General features: G+C 44.7%; 1 protein-coding gene across 5 annotated transcripts in view; it reads left to right on the forward strand.

Moving 5' to 3' along the window:
* LOC124034069 (ATP-binding cassette sub-family A member 2-like) overlaps positions 1–21,580 on the forward strand; it is a 91,950-nt gene continuing 70,370 nt past the window's right edge. For all 5 annotated transcript variants that reach the window (XM_046346786.1, XM_046346788.1, XM_046346789.1 and 2 more), the window contains exon 1: positions 1–395. In XM_046346786.1, the coding sequence (XP_046202742.1) occupies positions 330–395 (66 nt within the window). In that variant the 5' untranslated portion in view covers positions 1–329. The remainder of the gene's footprint in view (positions 396–21,580) is intronic.

Here is a 21,580-nt window from a genome sequence, read left to right on the forward strand (position 1 = left end):
TTCCATTGGACGCTTCAGTATTTTTCCGCGGATGGTGATTGCATACAGAATACCAGCCTGGCTTGCCGCTAAAATACAGCTAGTCACATTTAGCCATCAGTGGAGGAAAACAGTCACCTGGTCTAGTTGAGAGAGAGAGATAGAGAGCAAGAGGTAAAATGAGCAAATAAGCCTATATCAAGTCTGTATAGCTTGTCCAAAATAAATGTATCTAAATTGTCATTTAAATACGTCGGAATGGTTAGTAATCCATTTCCAAAAATCCACCACTATATGGCAACTTAATTAACGGTGCCATAATTTAACCGTTAAACCGCGAGCCTGTGGAAATGGGATTCCTCCACCAGCTACAGCTTCTGTTGTGGAAGAATGTGTCTTTGAAGAGGAGAGGACCGGTAAGTAAACATTTTCGTTGATATTCATAGATGATAATTAGAATGGAGACACTTGGATATGTGGGCCTTAGCTTGTGCGCTCGCCGGATGTCAACGCGAGATCCGACAGGCGTCGGTCGGTTTACAATAGAATTCGGTTGCTGCCGCTGCATTGCATGTATTTCAGGCTGGCATGATATTCAGAGCCACCATCATGTACCGACTGAACATTTAACACCTCGTTCCTTTATTATCAATACATTTAATTCACTGATATGTTTGTGAAATTGTTGGCCAATTTGCGATTCCCGTAGTTGCCAAGATGTTTAGATGTGGTGGTGTAGCCCCGGGGGTTTTACTTGTCGTGCACATAGAACTGAACAGGTTGTTGCGTTTCAACAAACAACAATTAATATCAGATCATGCGCCTCAGTACATCAATCAATGTGGTAGGGAAGAAGATGTAAACTCACATTTAATAAACTTTTTTTTTAAATGCAAGTCATTCTGGTATCGTGAAAATGTATCATGATATGCATCTTGAAATGATAATAGATTACATTTAAATGACTAAATGGTATTCATATTTTTTTTAATGCACAAGTATAGCATAACCAATTGCTTGTATGCATCTATTTGGGTCTTTTGGTTAAACACCAGCCTCACGTGTAGTCTAGGCTACCTGACAGTCAATGACAGTAAGGACAGGACACTGAGAATGGGGACAGCTGGTGCTCAGTCTAACATCTTGGGAGGGGCACTTGCACAGAGGGGGCAGGTGCTCTTACACCTATCTGTGCATATCCCCGCAAAAAAATAAAATAAGATGCTCTGAGGTTGCTCTCCCTACCGATAGGATAATAGAGAGAAAGGACCAGAATCCCAGGATTTTCGCAGCTCTGGCTCCTTTTCATGTTATAGTACGTGTATGTCTGTGTTCTGGCGAACATGACTCGTCTACACGTTTTTTAAACACTGGTCTACACATTGTTTTCTAAAACCACACAGTGGAACAAACGACACGACTTTCTTAGAGAGCTCCCCATCAGTAGCGCGTGCATGTGTTAGGCTACACGCTTATGTCAGATTAGTAAAGCTGCGGCAGCACCTAAAAGACCCTGAGCAGTATTCTAACTCTTCCGTAACTACAGATACAGAATAGCATATTATTAATTCATAACCTGTTGTGATAGGATTATTATTATGTAACCCGGACTTAATGGGATTGAATGAACTCTTGCATAACTCTAATCATATTCATTTGGAATTTGGGCCTGACTATCAAATCAAATCCAATTTTATTTGTCATATTCACCGAATATAACCTTATCGTGAAATGCTTACTTACAAGCCCTTAACCAACAGTGCAGTTTTAAGAAAATAAAACTGGCCTTGTGGTAGCAGAGAGAACAGTCCATGACTTAGGTGTCTGGAGTCTTTGACAATTTTTTGGGCCTTCCTCTGACACCGCCTAGCGTATAGGTCCTGGTTGGCAGGAACCATGATATTTTGTTGGTGATGAGGACACCAAGGAATTTCAAGCTCTCGACCAGCTCCACTACAGCCCCGTTGACGTGAATGGGGGCATGTACTGCCCTCCTTTTGCTGTAGTCCACGATCAGCTCCTTTGTCTTGTTCAAGTTGAGGGAGAGGTTGTTGTCCTGGCACCACAATGCCACGTCTCTGAGCCCCTCCATATAGACTGTCTCATCGTTGTCGGTGATTAGGCCTACCACCTTTGTGTCATCAGCAAACTTAATGATGGTGCTGGAGTTGTGCTTGGCAAACAGGGAGTACAGGAGGGAGGGGACTAAGCACGCACCCCTGAGGGGCTCCCGTGTTGAGGATCAGCGTGGCAGATGTGTGGTGGCCTACCCTTGCCACCTGGTGGCGGCCCTTCAGGAAGTCCAGGATGTAGTTGCAGAGGGAGGTGTTTAGTCCCAGGGTCCTTAGCTTAGTGATGAGCTTCGTGGACACTATGGTGTTGAACGCTGAGCTGTAGTCAGTGAACTGCATTTTCATATAGGTGTTTATTTTTTCCAGGTGGGAAAGGGCAGTGTGAAGTGCAATTGAGATTGCGTCATCTGTGGATCTGTTGGGGCAGTATGCGAATTGGAATGGGTCTAGGGTTTCCGGGATGATGGTGTTGATGTGAGCCATGACCAGCCTTTCAAAGCACTTCATGGCTACTGACGTGAGTGTTATGGGCGGTAGTCATTTAGGTAGGTTTACCTCGGGTTCTTGGGCACGGTGACTATGGTAGTCTTCATGAAATATGTAGGTATTTCCGACTGGGTCAGGGAGAGGTTGAAAATGTCAATGAAGACTCTTGCCAGTTGGTAAGCGCATGCTCTGTGTACACGTCCTGGTAATCCTTCTGGCCTCGTGGACTTGTGAATGTTGACCTGTTTAAAGATCTTGCTCACATCGGTTATGGAGAGCGTGATCACACAGTCATCCAGAACAGCTGGTGCTCTCATGCATGCTTCAGTGTTGCTTGCCTCGAAGCTAGCATAAAATGCATTTAGCCCATCTTGTAGGCTCGCGTTACTGTGCAGCTTGCGACTGGGTTTCCCTTTGTAGTCTGTAAAAGTTTGCAAGCCCTGCCACATCTGATGTGCGTCAGAGCCGGTGTAGTAGGATTCAATCTTAGTCCTGTATTGACTCCTTGCTTGAATGGTTCGTCTGAGAGAATAGCGGGATTTCTTATAAGCGTCCGGATTAGTATCCTGCTCCTTGAAAGTGGCAGCTCTAGCTTTTAGCTCGGTGCGGATGTTGCCTGTAATCCATGGCTTCTGGTTGGGATATGTACTTACGGTTAACCTATTGGTGAAGCCAGTGACTGAGGTGGTATTCAAGCTCAATGACATTGGGTGAATCCCAGAACAATGCTTACAATGTATGGTGCCTAGTTTGTACACAGCACCTGACAAACTTTGGAGTGAACCCCTTTAAAGTACAGTGTAAAGAACCTACTTTAAAACCTAATGACCTAAACGACTGTTTTTAGTTCATCAGTCAACAGGGCCTATTTATAGTCGTCTGTAGAAAGCACAATCTATTTCCATGCATTTTGGAGCCTTTCCATTTATAGCAGTGGGGGTTTTGCTTAAAGATCTTTATAGTTCACATCTACCCGTTTGCATGAAAAAGGGTAGATGTTAGAAATACAATTGGCGACGTCGAGCTCCGGACACATTTGTTTTGTTGTTCCTAAAGATGCTTAGTTTTATCCATCATCCATCACAGCTTAATGTCTTTGCCTCCCGTGTCCTTTTTTTTGTGCTATTTTTATCTTTGGTTCCCCCTTCAGAGATCACACACAGGATCTGTCTCAAATGGCACCTTATTCCCTTTATAGTGCACTACTTTTGACCAGGGCCCATGCCCTATTCCCTATATAGTGCACAAGTTATTGACCGGCGGGCCCTGTTCATGCACTACAGTGCTGCGCTACGTAGAGAATAAGGTGACATTTAGGACCCAGCCTCAATAAAGACGTCAGATAGATTCCCTGGAGTACACTAGTGTTGCCACAGAGTAATAATAGTAGCAGCCACGTCATCTGTAGGTGTATTAGCATGCAGCCCAGCGCTGGGCCTGCAGGGGCTCAGGAAGATGTCTATAGCATTAGCCTAGTGGATTGATGGGTTCCGGGATGAGGATAGTCAGCATTTGTCAGGACCAGTGGCATGCTTTGGTCTGTGTTCTAATGAGCGAGTCCTGCTATTGTATAGAAATTGGAAACTCTGTGGCTGTGACCGACTCTATTCCCGGGGACCATAGGGCTCTGGTCAAAAGTCTTGCACTATATAGGGAATAACAGGTTGTCATTTGTGAGCGTACACTGTGACAGTGCACATTTGACATTTTATGGACAGAGCAATGTTTGTGAGGAGAGTTGATAGTTTACAACTTTGCACTGTGCTTTCGAAAGGTCTCTATTTGCATAGCAGCCAACTGACGCCATGGTGTGAAGACCATGGTTCATTGCTTTGTTTTCTGCCTGACAGTCCGTGCCACGCAGAAAAAACTTGTGATTATTTGCAAGGCAAAACAATGTCTGTCGAGGCGTAATGCAAATATCACTAAATAACGTAACCTAATCACTTTTTTTGTTTGGTACAGGAAAGTCCCATGTCTGTAGCGTCAAACCTTTAGCTCCTCTTCCTGTCTGTCAATAACTCCCTGTCACTGCTCCTGCTTTGCAGACATGTTTCTGTTAGAGAGAGAGAGAGAAGAAGAGAGAGCTGAGAGGAAGCGAGAACAGAGAAAGATAGAGAGGGGTCAAAGCTGAGAGAGAGTGAGCAAGAGAGAGAGAGAGAGAGAGAGAGAGAGAGAGAGAGAGAGAGAGAGAGAGAGAGAGAGAGAGAGATAGAGAGAGAGAGAGAGAGAGAGAGAGAGAGAGAGAGGGTGATCAAACCCCTCTCTGTCCCATTGCACTCTCTTAGCTCACCACTAGCCTGCCTAGTGCAGCAGCAGCATCAGCACTCATGACCTAGTTCTCCCAGTCAGGCACTCAGCGTCCCTGAATGATTGGCTGACTGAGGGCCGTGCCGCGCCGGACAGAGCTGGCTGGGTAACAGAGACAGAGAGAGAGGGGGAAAGGGAGAGAAAGATGCGAGGGAGGTAAAAGGGGGAGAAAGATTGAAACGGAGAAAGAGAGAAGGTGACAACTACAGAGGAGCGCGTCACACTGTGGCAAGCCAATAAATGATACATGATATCTGTAAACTCTAATGGACTAGCACTGCAGTAACTCATAGATGTCGGGCATGTCAGAAATACGCTATCTCTGTATGCTGATCTCACAGCAGGGACAGGACTCAGACGGGAGAGAGATAGAAATGGAGGTCAGTCTGGAGGGGCTGCACACAGATTTCTCACTTTGGAGTAGAGGGTTACTACTACAGTACTGTACGAGCCTAATGTGGATGACTCTAATCCATTATCCCTCACTAATAGTGAGAGCTCATGAATGATGTCGTCAATGAGTCGTGACTAGAGCCTTCAGAATTATTTGGCCCAAACTGCAGTGGCTGATATGTAGGGTATGCAAAATGCATGTGAGGATATACATTTTTCTGAATGTCTGACTCTGAGTTTACTTCAGCCCCTGACTGAAACCGGTACCAAAAATGAAACTCTCAAAATTATATTACAAATGTTTTATTTTGTTTTTTTACAAGTGCATATACAGTGCCTTGTGAAAGTATTCGGCCCCCTTGAACTTTGCGACCTTTTGCCACATTTCAGGCTTCAAACATAAAGATATAAAACTGTATTTTTTTGTGAAGAATCAACAACAAGTGGGACACAATCATGAAGTGGAACGACATTTATTGGATATTTCAAACGTTTTTAACAAATCAAAAACTGAAAAATTGGGCGTGCACAATTATTCAGCCCCCTTATGTTAATACTTTGTAGTGCCACCTTTTGCTGCGATTACAGCTGTAAGTCGCTTGGGGTATGTCTCTATCAGTTTTGCACATCGAGAGACTGACATTTTTTCCCATTGTTTTCCATCATTGTCTTGTTGGAAGACAAATCTCCGTCCCAGTCTCAGGTCTTTTGCAGACTACATCAGGTTTTCTTCCAGAATGTGGTAAAAGGTCGCAAAGTTCAAGGGGGCCGAATACTTTCGCAAGGCACTGTACATGCTTCGTTTGTTTTGATTTATTGCCTCTTTCTTTGTATAATTGAAGTGACAGAAACAGTTTAAATATTGAATTGGGCATAGAATATATTCAACAAGTAAGAAAAGATCATCTGCAAGCCCGTGGGTAACTTTTTTTAACGAAAGGGGATTTGAATATTCCTGAATGTTCCAATTGGATGAATATCCAATAACTTGAGGATTTTGATTGACAGGTTATTCAATTTTAATATTACAGTTCAGTACCTGATTAATTCAGTTTTTACTCCAGCCCAAGGCATGCATTTGATGTTTTCTATCATGTTTAACAGTCTTTTGAGTTTCATCATTTTCAGGATTTAGAAAAAATGATTGACTTGGGACCAGTTGTCTTCAGAAGTATGACATAACTTCCTGTAGTCTGATGCCGTTTGGCACTGTAATAAATGTGTTTTATGACACACAATATAATAAACACACACAGAGACAGCTTTATGGCTGATTGATAACACAACCAGTAAACATGGCCTTCCATACAGCACCTATTTTATTGGCTCACAGTCACACCTGGCATGGTCCATGCAGGCCCTCTCTAGGACTAGATGTTGGGTTAACCCAAGCCTGACACACACTAGCCTGGTATCATACTGTGCTGCAGCTCTTCTATTGCTTTCATGCACAAAGAGTTGGCTACAAGATACAGTAGCCACAGCCGCCCCCCATATTCCAAATTCCCATTCAATTCCATCTGGATTCTCACTGGCCTAGCCTAGACTCCCATCCTGGTAGGAGTGGTGGTAGCAATGGTGGTGGTGGCAGTCTTGCTGGTGGTGGTGGTGGCAGTTCTGGTGGTGGTGGTAGTCTTGGTGGTGATGGTGGCAGTAGTGGTGGTGATGGCAGTCTTGGTGGTGGTGGTGGTGGTGGTGGTGGCAGTGTTGGTGGTGGTGGCAGTCTTGGTGGTTGTGGCAGTGGTGGTGGTGTTGGTGGCAGTTTTGGTGGTGGTGGTGGCAGTGTTGTTGGTGTTGGTTGCTGTGTTGGTGGTGGCAGTTTTGGTGGTGGTGGCAGTGGTAGTGGTGGCTGTTGGTGTCAGTCTTAGTGGTAGTGGTGGTGGTAGCAGTCTTGGTGGTGGTGCTGGTAGCAGTGTAGTTGGCAGTGACGTGTGGTGAGGTCTGAGGCCGAGTAGGCACTTTCTATTGAGACATTTAATGTCCCCCAAAAAGTTGCAGTTCTAGCCTACTGTCCAATGAGGCCTATTCACTCACAATGACCAATGTGCGTTTCGAGTGCTCTGTATCTCAAAGCCATGTCAAATATCTTTCAAAATAGTTGCTATTGAGCTCATAATTGAGAGTTGGGAAATAAAAAGTTTACCTACAGAAAGCTGAGAACATCCTCTTTCCATCTGTGACAACAAGATAGTTGTCTTTTCACAGGAATTGGATTTTTTATGTTATACAATCAGAACACTTTTCTTTCCCCCGGAGCATTTTTTCCCCCCAGGAAAGGAGAGAGAGACTCTCTCGACATAGCAGCGGTCCCCAGCAAAACAGATACTGGGGCACACAGGCAGACACTTTCATTGCATGAATCAAGAGGATAATGTACTTTACTGTTTGACCAAATCATGGTTTTAGCCTCCTAAAGAATAGAACGTTTTTAGTGAGGTGAATGAATGTGCATCCCGCAACAATGCGACCAATGTTTTTTTAAACTGACACAGCCAAGTGAAAGGATCATAAAATGCAACTAAATGGTCTCAAAATGCGACTAAATGGTCGCAGTCTGGAGCCCCACCTTGTATAGAATTGTCACTATAGTCACACTCTCGAACTTTAGTTTTACTTAAATGAAAAAGGCCTCTATCTTTGCAATCAACAGTAGCCGAGGCCAAGGCTCCTCTCTCGCTTTCTCTCTCTCATAAATGTTATTTATCAGCTTTTTATTGATTTTATCAGCCAAAAGCAACCAATTACCGGCTAACGTAAACCCTGCTAACAGCATGAACAGGTGACTTTCAGCACCACAGACAGCACCCAAATGTAGGCCTACTTGTAGACAGTGCTACACACAAAAATGCCTAGTAGTCATTGCTACTGATTGAGATACACAATAGACATGTAATGTAATAATATCAGACGGTGCTACTGTAAATACAAATTTGCACCACCCATCTATCCTTCTGGGTAACGACATCAGTGACTGAACTGTAAAACTCCTCCCTGTTGGCCCTCAGTTTTAGAAGTCTGACGGTCTTGACGCTATGGAGATATGGCAAGGGATGAGAGTCATCCTTGATCGGTCCAGTTTCAACTGCATGTCTTTATCCATTTCAGAAAATTCCCTCAACGGAAGCTGTTGGTGGCTGGTATAGTGAGGACCAGCTGCAGTAACTTTGTCGCCTCGATGACAGTCTGTGTCATGCTGGAACAAAAAGCTGAGGAGCTGTCTAAATGATTTGTCTCGTACTATTTGTGAACTGTACAGTCTGACAAGATCAGCATTAAGTCTAACGAAATTCAAGTTCTTAGCATATTTTGACAGGCTCTCGTCTGCTGGTGTCTAACTTTTGTGACATTGTTGAAAAAAAATTGCAGTGCACTAAGCCAAGGAAATTAAGTTCACCAATGTGGTCAAACCTGGCTCTCATCTGAACATTGGTTTTGTCCAGTATGTTGTAGTAAATTCGCCCCCTATCTACTGATCGGCTGTTTACTGCGAGTTTCACTTTCTGCCAAGCCCAGATCATTGCATTTCTGCTCGAATCTCTCGTAGAAATGATCAAAGTCTTAACGCTGCCGTTCCAGGACTTGCATTGTGTGGCTGATTCGGGTATGGCAGACACTCATATCCATCACTTTGTTCTTTGTTCTTTGTTCTTCGTTGACAATACCATCATGAGCAAAAAAGCAAACCTGGTGTTGGTCTCTAAATGAGTCGCTAACGGTTCATTTAAAAACAAATGGAAGGCATGTTATAGTTACACATACTTTCCCCTGGGCCTGTTTGATGAGCCGGCACTCTCACCTAGGTAGCATGATGAGCTTTCATTCAAATGCCACTGTTCTCTTTCACCTTTGCTTTCTGCATGCAGATGTTCATTCAATGACAGATCTATCCGTGTGAGCTGCCAAATGTCTTTTAAAGCTGTGTGGCTTTGGATGTGAGACAGACTTCTCACACTTGTTGAGTGCTAAAGGCAAGTTGTTCAAGTTGCAGTAACCGGCTTTAGTCCAAACGCGGTCGCTTGTGGAGAACAGCAGGAAGGGGAAGCAGTTGAGTCAGCTGCTAACAGCGCAGCCACAGAGCCAGTCATTCTGTTGATACCACTCAAATGATAGTGTTATTTTCTGTCCCTTCCTTTGATGTAGGTCCCTAAGCTCAGGTGTTGGTCTTCCATCCCTTATAACAACTCCCTGTTTCGCACGAAAATCCAACGATGAAAACTGTTTCAGATGCAATATGTTGGTCATCCTGTTCAGCTTTAGTTATCAGTAAAACGAATGTGAAACCCATTACTTTTCCCACGCCAATTTATGAAAATTAATGGGACATATTGACACATGGAAGGCAGCGAAGCTTTCTGCCTGCAAATTTGGGACCTAAGTACTAGTTCAGAAATAGATTTTATCATTCAGAAAAAAGCATGACGATGACGAAATGATTATTGATAAAATGTGGATTTATTTATTTTTCATTGCAGTTTTTTTCTCTTTTTTTCACTCGTTTTCACAGGGTAAAACAATGCCTACCCTGTCTACCCTGACCACACGTCACTGGTTGGTGGTGGTGGCAGTGTTGGTGGTGGTGTTGGCTGGGCCGGTGCCAGAACAAATCAGTTGGATGGGCATTTGATTTCCATAGAGGGGAAGAAAAGAAAATCACAGGCCCTCTGATGGGTTTTAAGAGTCCTCTGCTCCGACTCCTTCCTTCCAGAGCCTAGTGTGCTGGAGAGAGACTGGGTTGAATATACGAGATGGAGAAGAAGAAAAAATTAGGGGAGAGGGAGGGAATTCCAACAGCTGCCGTTCACCACGCAGGGCAGAGAGAGAGCTGCTAGAACTGTAAGGATTAAGCGCAATGGTCAAGTGTTGACCTCATATCACCTGCTATGTGTTTGACATAACTGAGGGATAGTATGGTGAGTGTGGAGCCTTCCCTGTCAAATGGCTGTTACTGCTTTATAACTACATCTCATAAAGTCATTTCATAGTTAATCAGGGATTCGTAAAGCTTGACTGCTGGGAATAGTAGACAGAGACTTGGTTCTAATGGTGGAAGGATCTACCACTGTGTATGCTCAAGTGTGTGTGTGTGTGTGTGTGTGTGTGTGTGTGTGTGTGTGTGTGTGTGTGTGTGTGTGTGTGTGTGTGTGTGTGTGTGTGTGTGTGTGTGTGTGTGTGTGTGTGTGTGTGTGTGTGTGTGAGCCACCTGTTTGCTGTTACAGATCTGTGGCAAGTAACAATGCTCTCACACCTACTGAGACCAGGGATAGTGGGCGTGCCTGTGTGTGTGTTCGTTTAATTACAATCATTATTGTCATCATTAGATTGGTTATTTAATATGATGTGGAAGTGTGAATATCAACGTGCACACATCCACAGAATGTGAAATGGTATGTCTGTCTATTTCTCTGCGTCTGTCCTCCATCTCTCTTTTCATGTGTTATCTATCTCCCTCCCTCCTCTATCCATCAGCTGTAATCAGGGTGTCTTACTGTTAATGGAATGAAAATGGCCTCTCAGCTGCTTTATCTAATGTAGTTGCTGTGTTTAAAGCATACCATTAAATATTTACAGGTGTTGTACCATAACCATAATACAATGTTCATTCTTATTAAATCGTCATGTTTTTACCTTGATAGACATCTTGAATTTTCTGATGTAAAACTAATCATGTGAAAGATCTCCCAGGACTGTGTCTCAATTGGCAACCTATTCCCTACATAGTGCACTACTTCACGAGAGTCCTATGGGCCCTGGTCAAAGTGCACTATATAAGGAATAGAGTGCCAATTGGGATGTATTTGTTGTAAAAAAGCAGATTGTTATTCTCCGGAAGGGTTTTAGTTCCAGGTTATAGGAAGTGTCCTGTATGACGAAGTGCCCTAAGTGAACATCTCACTAAATGTTGTCTGTTAGATGGATATGACTTTGGGTGACAGGAGAAGGATAGTTTGTTTGTTCTATGTGGCTGCTGTGTCCAACAGCCTCTCGTCTTAGGATTGATGGCACCACCAGCAGAACGTCTTGTTCACTGTCTGTCTGGTAAAAGGAAGCAGAGAGGAGCTTGTTTGCAAAATTCATGTTGTCTTGTCTGTCTAATGGGGAGTGGAGCGGAGTGGGAAAAAAGGGCTGAGTAGGAGTGTAGAGAATAGGAGAGGGGGGGGAGTGGGAGAGGAGATGAGAGGAAAGCAGAGTAGAGTAGAGGAGATGAGAGGTGGGGAAAGGACGGGAGGGGAGAGGATAAGGATTTAGGCAGACGCTGCTGTAGAGTAGCTACTCATCTTTGTCACATAACCTGTGGAGTCCATTGTTCATTTCTCCCGGCGATAACACAAGCCTTAGTCTGGTATTCACATAGCTTTGTGCTTTAGCCAACTCCTCCAACTTTCCTTTTTTTGTGGCACCTGACCACACGACAGAACAGTAGTCCAGGTGCGATAAAACCAGGGCCTGTAGGACCTGCCTTGTTGATAGTGCTGTTAAGAGGGTAGAGTAGCGCTTTATTATTGATATACTTCTCCCCATCTTAGCTACTGTTGTATCAATATGTTTTGACCATGACAGTCTACAATCCAGGGTTAGTCCAAGCTTGTTTATTCACCTCAACGTGCTCAATTTCTACATGATTTATTACACAATTTAGTTGAGGTTTAGGGTTTAGTGAATGATTTGTCCCAAATACAATGTTTTTAGTTTTATAAATATTTAGGACTAACGTATTCCTTGCTACCCACTCTGAAACCAACTGCAACTCTTTGTTAAGTGTTGCAGTCATTTCAGTCACTGTAGTAGCTGACATGTATAGAGTTGAGTCATCTGCATACATAGAAACTCTGGCTTGACTTAAAGCCAGTGGCGTGTCATTAGTAAAGATTTTTTAAAGTAATGGGCCTAGACAGCTGTCCTGGGGAATTCCTGATTCTACCTGGATTATGTTGGAAAGGCTTCCATTAAATACACCCTCTGTGTTCTGTTAGACAGGTAACTCTTTTTCCAGCAGCAGACTATGATCAATAATGTCAAAAGCCGCACTGAAGTCTAACAAAACAGCCACCACAATCTTTTTATCATCAATCATCAGTCATAATGTGTAAGTGCTGTGCTTGTTGAACGGCGGCTTGTCATTGTTGATAGACACCAATAATTTTCTCACTTCTTCCACACTCACTTTAGGGAATGCTAAATTACAATGCTTCTCTTTCATAATTTAGTCAGATATACTTGAATGTGTAGTGTCAGCGTATGTTGCGGGCATGGCATGCCTAAGTTTGCTAATCTTGCCAATGAAAAGTAGTTGACAATGTCAGTTGGTTTTGTGATGAATGAGCCATCTGATTCAATGAATGATGGAGCTGAGTTTGCCTTTTTTCCCAAAATGGTATTTAAAGTGCTCCAAAGCTTTTTACTATCATTCTTTATGTAATTTATCTTTGTTTCATAGTGTAGTTTCGTCTTCTTTTTATTCAGTTTGGTATCGATTTCTCAATTTGCCAATTGGTTGTGCAGTCAGATTTATTTGCCATTCCTTGTGCCTCATCCCTCTCAACCATGCCATTTTCAATTCCTCATCAATCCATGGGGATGTAACCGTTTTTACAGTCATTTTCTTAATGAGTGCATGCTTAATTGTAACTGGAATAAGCAATTTCATAAATGTGTAAAGTGCAGTGTCTGTTTGCACCTCTTTGCACACCACAGACCACTAACAAATATTCTTTACATCAATAACATAGGAATCACTACAAAACGTCTTGAATGACCTCTTATACACTATATTAGGCCCAGCCTTTGGAACTTTGGTTTTCCTAGATAGTTCTATACTGTGATCACTACATCCAATAGATTTGGATACTGCTTTCAGCATTAGTAAAGATGTGATTATTTCATTCCTGTACTGTTTGTAATTACCCTGGTAGGTTGATTGATTACCTGAACCAGGTTGCAGGCAGTAGTTACAGTTTGAAGCTTTCTCTTGAGTGAAAGCCAGTCAATATTTAAATCACCCAGAAAGTAAACCTCTCTATTAACATCACATACATTATCAAGCATTTCACACATGTTTTCCAGATACTGATGGTTAGCACTTGGTTGTCTATAACAGCTTCCCACCAGAATGGGCTTTAGGTGAGGCAGATGAACCTGCAGCCATATTACCTCAACAGTATTTAACATGAGATCCTCTCTAATCTTTGCAGGAATGTGGTTCTGAAAATATACAGCAACATCTCCACCATTGGTATTTCTGTATTTTCTGTAAAGGTTATAACCTTGCATTGCTACCACTGTATCATCAAAGGTATCAGCTACGTGAGTTTCAGAGATAGTCAGAATATGAATGTTATCTGTGACTATTACATTATTGATTTCATTAACCTGATTTCTTAAGCTACATATGTTGACGTGGGCTATTTTGAGCACTTTTCTTCCGGGATGTTTTTATTTCTTTACTCAGAAGCTTAGCAACAATAGATGTGCTCATGTTCATTATCCTTGTGCAGGGTGAGCTGCACAATGTGGACTTCCTCTCCTCCTAGGGCACACCGGCTCAGTGCTAACAGTGTAAATCGGGTTTGTAGGCACATGATTACTGCATACAATAGCTATAGGATCAGCAGAGGCATTCAGAGCAGTTCGTGGGACATCAATTATGTTACTTATATTGTGTCTACCAATACGCCTGATGTAATGTACATTTGCTGAAGCATTATGACTACACTGCGTCACAATGCTAGGGATTAGCTGAGCTGGGCTTGGGTCATTGATAATTCATTGTCTCAACGCAGCCTTATAATGCAGTGAAAGGATCCAGGAACCCAAATGATTTGGGTGGATCCTATCCTCCTTATAAAACGCGTTTTGTTTCCAAAAGGTATCGAACTTGTCAGCAAACGTTACACCCATTGAGCTGCAATAATCACGTAGCCAGTTGTGAGGAGAAAGAATCCTGCTAAAGCGTCCAATACCATTATTAAGAGAGGGCACAGGGCCAGATATGATGGGTGTTTTGTTATTGTCTAGCATAGAGTTAATCAGCTCTTTAAAATCCAGTTTCAACTGTTCAGAGCTGCCCTTCATAATGTCATTAAAAACCACATAGTCTACGATAGAATCAATTTCCATGTCCTGGCGTAGTACATTCGGGAGCATTTTAGTAATGTAATTTACTTTTGCTCCTGGATAGGACATTGTTTTTGCACCAGGAACGGTCACATTTCTTACCACGGAGCTGCCCAAAATCACAGCTGGCGAGAAGGACGAGGAAATCCGCCCAATCCCACGCTTCACAAGATTCAGGCCTCCGACAGATGGAAAAGCCCCGCTCGATCCTGAGCATGGACGGAAGGTTGCCGACGTTGACTTTCGAAATCGTAATATTAGGCACTGTGGCCGCAGACACAGGCACCCCCAGCGACGAGGGTGCAGGAAGAACAGGCTCCAGGACGGTGAAACAATTTGTTGTTTGTATCCCCTCCTGGCCTCTCGTTGGGAGTGTAGACTGCTTTGCGGGAGGTCGCTGTCTTCGGCTTCCACGACTCGTAACATGTGACCTTTTTCCTCATGCTGTGCTCCTCCGCTATCAGATGGGAGAGCTCCGGGCAACACCAGCCAGTCGGATAACGACAAACTGCAAGGCGGAGATGCATACAACAAGCGCGTACGCCGTCCTGCCACCGGCGTAGAAAATGTAAACATCCCATTCTGCCTTTTCCCCAGTTTCTTACGTAGGCTGGCGACCTGCATGATCAAGGAAGCCACCTCAAGCCTTGGCAAGTAAACAATTGCAGCATTGGAACTCTGGTTTGTCCCGAACAGACAAAGAGGGCTCCATTGCAAAACTCATCTGGTACCAAGTTTGCTAGCTTGATGACTAGCAGCTTAGCGTCTCTGCCAAGCAGGCTTCAACCTGTCTGTTAAGTGGGATTCCGGGACAAGAAATGCCGGTACGAGCTGTTAAAGCTTACCGGGTCACGGAATCCACGCAAAAACAAGTTCTGTATTCGTATTTAATGAATAGCGGTTTTGTTTTAATAAAAAATAACAAACCAAGTGTTTTCCAACATACAATGTTCAGCTGCGCACTGTGATGCTTGTAGAAGGTCCTCTTCATGTTGCTCACTCTTCTCCACTGAGCTGCTTGTTGAAGAGGAGTGCTCTTCTCAGGCACTTAGATGAAGGCTGTGCCAAGTGCAGGAGGGAGGAAGGGATGGAAGGAAGGAAGGAGGGAAAGAGGGAGGGAATGTTAATGATTCATACTGTCATCCTGGATCCCAATTAATCATTTAAACTTCCACCCAGAAACTTTGTGTGTGTGTGTGTGTGTGTGTGTGTGTGTGTGTGTGTGTGTGTGTGTGTGTGTGTGTGTGTGTGTGTGTGTGTGTGTGTGTGTGTGTGTGTGTGTGTGTGTGTGTGTGTGTGTGTGTGTGTGTGTGTGTGTGTGTGTGTGTGTGTGTGACAGTGTGTGTGTGTGTGTGTGTGTGTGTGTGTGTGTGTGTGTGTGTGTGTGTGTGTGTGTGTGTGTGTGTGTGTGTGTGTGTGTGTGTGTGTGTGTGTGTGTGTGTGTGTGTGTGTGTGTGTGTGTGTGTGTGTGTGTGTGTGTGTGTGACAGTGTGTGTGACAGTGTGTGTGACAGTGTGTGTGACAGTGTGTGTGACAGTGTGTGTGACAGTGTGTGTGTCTGTGAGAAAGACGTGTGTGTGTGACTGGGGTGAATGTGAGGACAGGAGAGTGTCTGGTGTGCTGATCTTTTTATCTTCCACTATTTATACCCAGACTGCTTTTCTGTCTACTGTGGCATATATTATCCAAAGCTAATTAGTACATTATTTAGGGTGTATGTATGCTTGAGGAAAACAAAGTCCCCATTTAGGAAATGGTATTTATTGAGGGTTGTCTTATTCCCTGGCTTACTGAAGAGGATAGAGGTTTGCTGAAGGAGAGAGAGGGAAAGGGAGATTAGACAGCTATGGTTAGAGAGAAAGCCTGCCGTCTCAGGTGGCCATGTTGAAGAGGGAGCATTGATTATGAATGAGTGTTTGAATGAGTTCACATCAAAGTCAAGGAAACTTAATGAGTAGAGCAGATATAACTGAAGGATAGGGAGAAAAACAGAGAGAATAGAGAGATAGAAGAGAGAGTGAGAGGAGGAAGAGAGGGAGGCTGAACGGTTTTCACCATGGTGAAATCATTTTACCCTCTGGATTAACACTGGCCTATTCACCTCGTATTCACTTGGAACAACAAGGACGCAAACAGGCCAAATCAAGGAGGGACCTACCTGAATAAGTCCAATAATAAGAAACGCCTATTTTTGCTTTCAGTTGCAAAACATTTTGAAACGGTGTGTATGAATTATTTCACTAGGAACCAAACATAACCAAACTGAAGGAAATGGAACAAAAATGTGTGGGACTTACCTGAATTTGTCCAATAGAAACTATTTTCGTTGCAAAATGTTTTCCGTTTGGAGTAAACGTATCCGTGGCAAAACTTTTTGGATTAATGATTTATGAACCAGCTGTGCCCAACATTGCAAGAGTGTTTCCAAGATGTTAGCTAGTAGCTATACTAGCCCCTGCCTGCTTGTGGCTGCATCCAACATTGTTATAATAATCAGCGTCATTAATCATTCTAGACTCACTCTCGCTATCAGAGCTCACGATAAGACCCAGATGCAGACAGCTAGAGTTACATATGTTTATTGACCCAAACAGGGGGCAGGCAAAAGACAGGTCAAAGGCAGGCATAGGTCCGTAATCCAGGGCAGAGTTAATAAGGTACAGAACAGTAGGCAGACTCGGGGTCAGGAATGGCAGAGGTTCGTAAATGAGTCAGAGTCAGGCAGGTACAGAAGGCAGGCTCGGGGTCAGGACAGGCAGAATGGTCAGAACCGGGGAAACTAGGAAACAGAACTTGAGAAAGCAGGGAGACGGGAAAACACACTGGTGAGACATGACAAGACAGGACAACAGACAAACAGAGAATACAGGTATAAATACACTGGGGATAATGAGGAAGGTGGACGACACCTGGAGGGGAGCTCGGCTGGGAACACTGGGCCTCACGGACCTGCTTCCCTATTCCCCAGATGAGTGCAATTGCCAAACATGAGGTGGGAAGGATGGTCTCGGGGTCCAAGGGTGTAGCGGCGGGGTTATAGCGGCGTGATAGCGCATCCAGCTTGATGTTCTTGGATCATGGTCGGTAGGAGAGGGAGAAGTGGGTGAAAAGCAGAGCCCATCTAGCTTGCCTGGATTTGAGACGCTTGGCGGTGCGGACATTTTTCAGGTTCTTGTGGTCCGTCCACACTATGAACGCATGTTCCGCCCCTCCAACCAGTGTTTCCGCTCCTCCAACGCCATCTTCACGGTGAGAAGCTCCTGATTCCCCACATCATAGTTCCTCTCCATGGTGTTGAGGTGATGGGAGAAGAAATCGCAGGGATGTAACTTGTGGTCCAGGGCAGAACGCTGGGACCGAACAGCCCCCACTCCGACATCTGAAGTATCGACCTCCACCTTGAACTGATGGGACGGGTCAGAATGAACCATTATGGGAGCAATGGTGAAGCGGTACTTGAGGTCACAGAATGCCCGGTCAGCAGCTGGGTACCATATGAATGAAACCTTGGGAGCGGTGACTGCAGACAGGGGCGAAGCCAGGGTGCTGTAACCATGACTAAAGTGGCAATAGAAGTTGGAAAATCCTAGGAAATGTTGCAGCTGCACTCTGGACGTAGGCTGGGGCCAATCCGCCACCACTCTCACCTTCCCGGGATCCATCTGTACATTCCCTGCAGCGATGATGTAACCAAGGATGGGGATGGTGGAGCAATGGAATCTGGTTCTCCAGGAGGCACTGGAAGACCTGTCGGACATGGAGCACATGTTTTTGCGTGGGAGAAAACGAGGGTGTCATCAAGGTAGACGAAAACAGACCGGTTCAACATGTCATGGAGAATGTCATTAACCAGTGCCTGGAACACAGCAGGGGTGTTGGTAAGTCCAAATGGCATGACCAGGTATTCGTAGTTACTAAAAACCTCCTGGAGGTCCTGATACTCCTGAGGGAATGGCGGAGAGGTCAGGGGCAACTGAATACATCCCGGGGAAGGCTGCGCTGACTTCAGACAACGGGCGTGGCAGAACACCCAAGAGAATCCCAATACCACGGGAACCTGAGGAGACTTAATCAGCATAAATTGGATTGCCTCGCTGTGGTCGTAGGTTGATGGGAGTGGTATTGTGAGCGACCCAGTCTATAGAGTGCCTGTCCAGCGCTCTAACATCCATGGGAATGGAGAGGGTCTAAGTGGGAATTGCCTAGCTTGCACTCCAGGGAAGCGTCCAAAAAACTCACATCGGCCCCAGTGTCGATGAGTACCCGAAGAGATTTCGACTGGTTCCCCCACAGCAGGATGGATGCACACCAGATTGTAGGCGCTCCTCAAGTCCATTTCCGTGAAGTACTGCACCCCGTGCATTTGTATGATGATGCTTGGGATGAGGGGTAAAGGATAGCTGAACTTAACGGTGGCTTTATTCAGTGTTCGATAATCAATGCAGGGGAGCAGTCACCCGTCTTTCTTCTAAACAAAAAAATTATCTTGAGGAGGCTGGTGATGTAGAGGGGCGGATAAAACCCTCCTGTACATAGGTCTCCATGGCCTCGGTCTTCACATAGGAGAGGGGGTAGACGTGTCCTCTCGGGAGGGTTGCGTCACGCAGCAGGTCAATGGCACAGTCCAAGGGGCGATGAGGAGGCAGGCGTGTAGCTTGGGACTTAGAGAAAACCCGGTGCAGATCCTGGTATTCCTCCGGTAAATCCACTTGAGGGGCGTGGTCCAGACTTTCCACTGTAGTGGTGTTAACAGACACCGCAAGACACCTCCCCTGACACTCCTGCCACCAACCTAGCAGTCTCCTATCGGACCAGGAAATAACATGGTTATGCCAACTCAATCTAGGACGACCTAAAACAACAGGGTGCATGGGGTTGTCTATAATCAAAAGGATTATATGTTTTAAATGAGTGTCATAGGTCAGCAGAGAAACGGGAACAGTGATGTGATGTACGAGCCCTGTCCCTATTGGACAATTATCCAGGGCTCAAACCGGAATGGGTGACTGTAGTGGAACCAAAGGAATGTGTAATGCAGGCCAGTGCCAAAGATTCCCGCAGCTCCGGAATCAGTCAGAGTGAGGGGCTAGGATATTCAGGGAATTTAATGGGGAAACACACTGGTTGAGTTGACAGAAAAGGAGAGGAGATCTTGCATCCTCCCTGGGTTGTTACCTCTTCACCTATTAACCTTTCTAGGGCAGGGGTTCCCCTCGACAACATTCCGCTGAAAAGGCAGTGCTCGAAATTCAAAAATATTTTTTAGAAATATGTAACTTTCACACATTAACAAGTCCAATACAGGAAATGAAAGATAAACATCTTGTTAATCTACCCATTGTGTCCGATTTCAAAAGTGCTTTACAGCGAAAGCACAACATATGATTATGTTAGGTCATAGCCAAGTCAAAAAAACACAGCCATTTTTCCAGCCAAAGATAGGAGTCACAAAAAAGCAGAAATATAGATAAAATGAATCACTAACATTGGTCCTCACCTTCTTCCACCGATGACCGTTACACTCAGCACCCAAAACAGGAATATCCTCCATTTTGGAGTCAACAAAGTTAGAAATAACACCATAAATATTAATTTACCTTTGATGATCTTCAGCGTGTTCAGCCCAGTAATCCATCTTCATGAGGCGCAGGCACTTCGTCCAGACAAAAACTAAAAAAGTCCCGTTAAAGTCCTTTAGAAACATGTCAAAGATGTATGGAATCAATCTTTAGGATGTTTTTAACATAAAACATGAATAATGTTCCAACCGGAGAATTCCTTTGTCTGTAGAAAAGCAATGGAACGCGAGGTAACTCTGTCGGGAGTGTGCGTCATGAGACCAAGGCTCTCTGCCAGACCACTGACTCAAACAGGTCTCATGAGCCCCTCCTTTACAGTAGAATCCTCATTCAAGTTTCTAAAGATGGTTGACATCTAGTGGAAGCTGTAGGAAGTGACACTTTATCCATATCTCAATGTGTATTCGTTAGGCCAAGCTTTGAAAAACTACAAACCTCGGATGTCCCACTTCCTGGTTGGATTTTTCTCAGGTTTCCGCCTGCCATATGAGTTCTGTTATACTCACAGACATCATTCAAACAGTTTTAGAAACTTCAGAGTGTTTCCTATCCAATACTAATAATAATGTGCATATATTAGCATCTGGGACAGAGTAGGATGCAGTTCACTCTGGGCACGTTATTCATCCAAATGTGAAAATGCTGCTCCCTATCCCAAAAAGGTTAATGGATAATTGGCAGTTCAGGGAGAAATTACACTTTTCTCCACAATAGGAGCAGAGGCCCATATTCCTCCTCCACCTACGTGCTGCCTTGGGCAAACGTGCAGATTCCGCGTAGGTCTTTGTCCAAACGGATTGCCATGCTGATGAGCTGGTCGAGTGACAGGTTGTCATCGTGGCAGGCTAACTCCATCTGTACCTACTCCCGCAGTCCGCTGCGTAAAACGTGACCAAAGCCGACTTGTTCCATCCAGTGGAGGACGCAATGGTCCGGAACCATGGGAAGCTCCCGGGCTGCGAGCTCATCTTTGATCACCTCCGATAATCCTTGAAGGAGCATGTCAAACTATGCTTCTGGGATCCAGGCACTCTCAGCTGCCAACGTTTGAAAATCGACTGCGTGGTCTGCCACACTACGGGAGCAGTTTAAGCAGCCTCTCTCCCGGACAACGGAGAATCAAACACCTTCCGAACTTCCTCCACAAACTCCTCCAGACTGAGCCAGACGGTGGACTGTTGCTCCCACACCACCGTGGCCCAGGCGAGTGCCCTCCCGGACATCAGCGTTATGATGTACGCTATCCTCCAGCGGCCCGAGGGGAACAAGGAAGGCTGCAGCTCAAAAATGAGGGAGCACTGGGAGAGAAAAACCCAGCAGGTTCCGGGATCTCCAGCGTAGTGCTCCGGAGGAGGTAAGTGGTGTACTCGGGACACTGGGATAGGCTGGGAGATTACGGGTGTGACCTGCTGCCCAGTGGGGAATCCGCGGATATGCTCCAGCAATGTATCAAACGCCTGGTCATGGTATTCTGCCAGGGTATGGAGTCCCTCCATAAGACATTGCAGGAACTCCTCGTGTCATCCAATGGTGGCTCCTTGCAGAGAGACATCATTTCAGGTTATGTGTAATTCATAGCAGGATGTGCCTAACAGACGTTCAGTGCCCACACTTCCTGTTATCAGTCCTCTCCACAGGATATGACACATT

The sequence above is a fragment of the Oncorhynchus gorbuscha genome, linkage group LG04 (assembly GCF_021184085.1).
Source record: "Oncorhynchus gorbuscha isolate QuinsamMale2020 ecotype Even-year linkage group LG04, OgorEven_v1.0, whole genome shotgun sequence".
Lineage (NCBI taxonomy): Eukaryota > Metazoa > Chordata > Actinopteri > Salmoniformes > Salmonidae > Oncorhynchus > Oncorhynchus gorbuscha.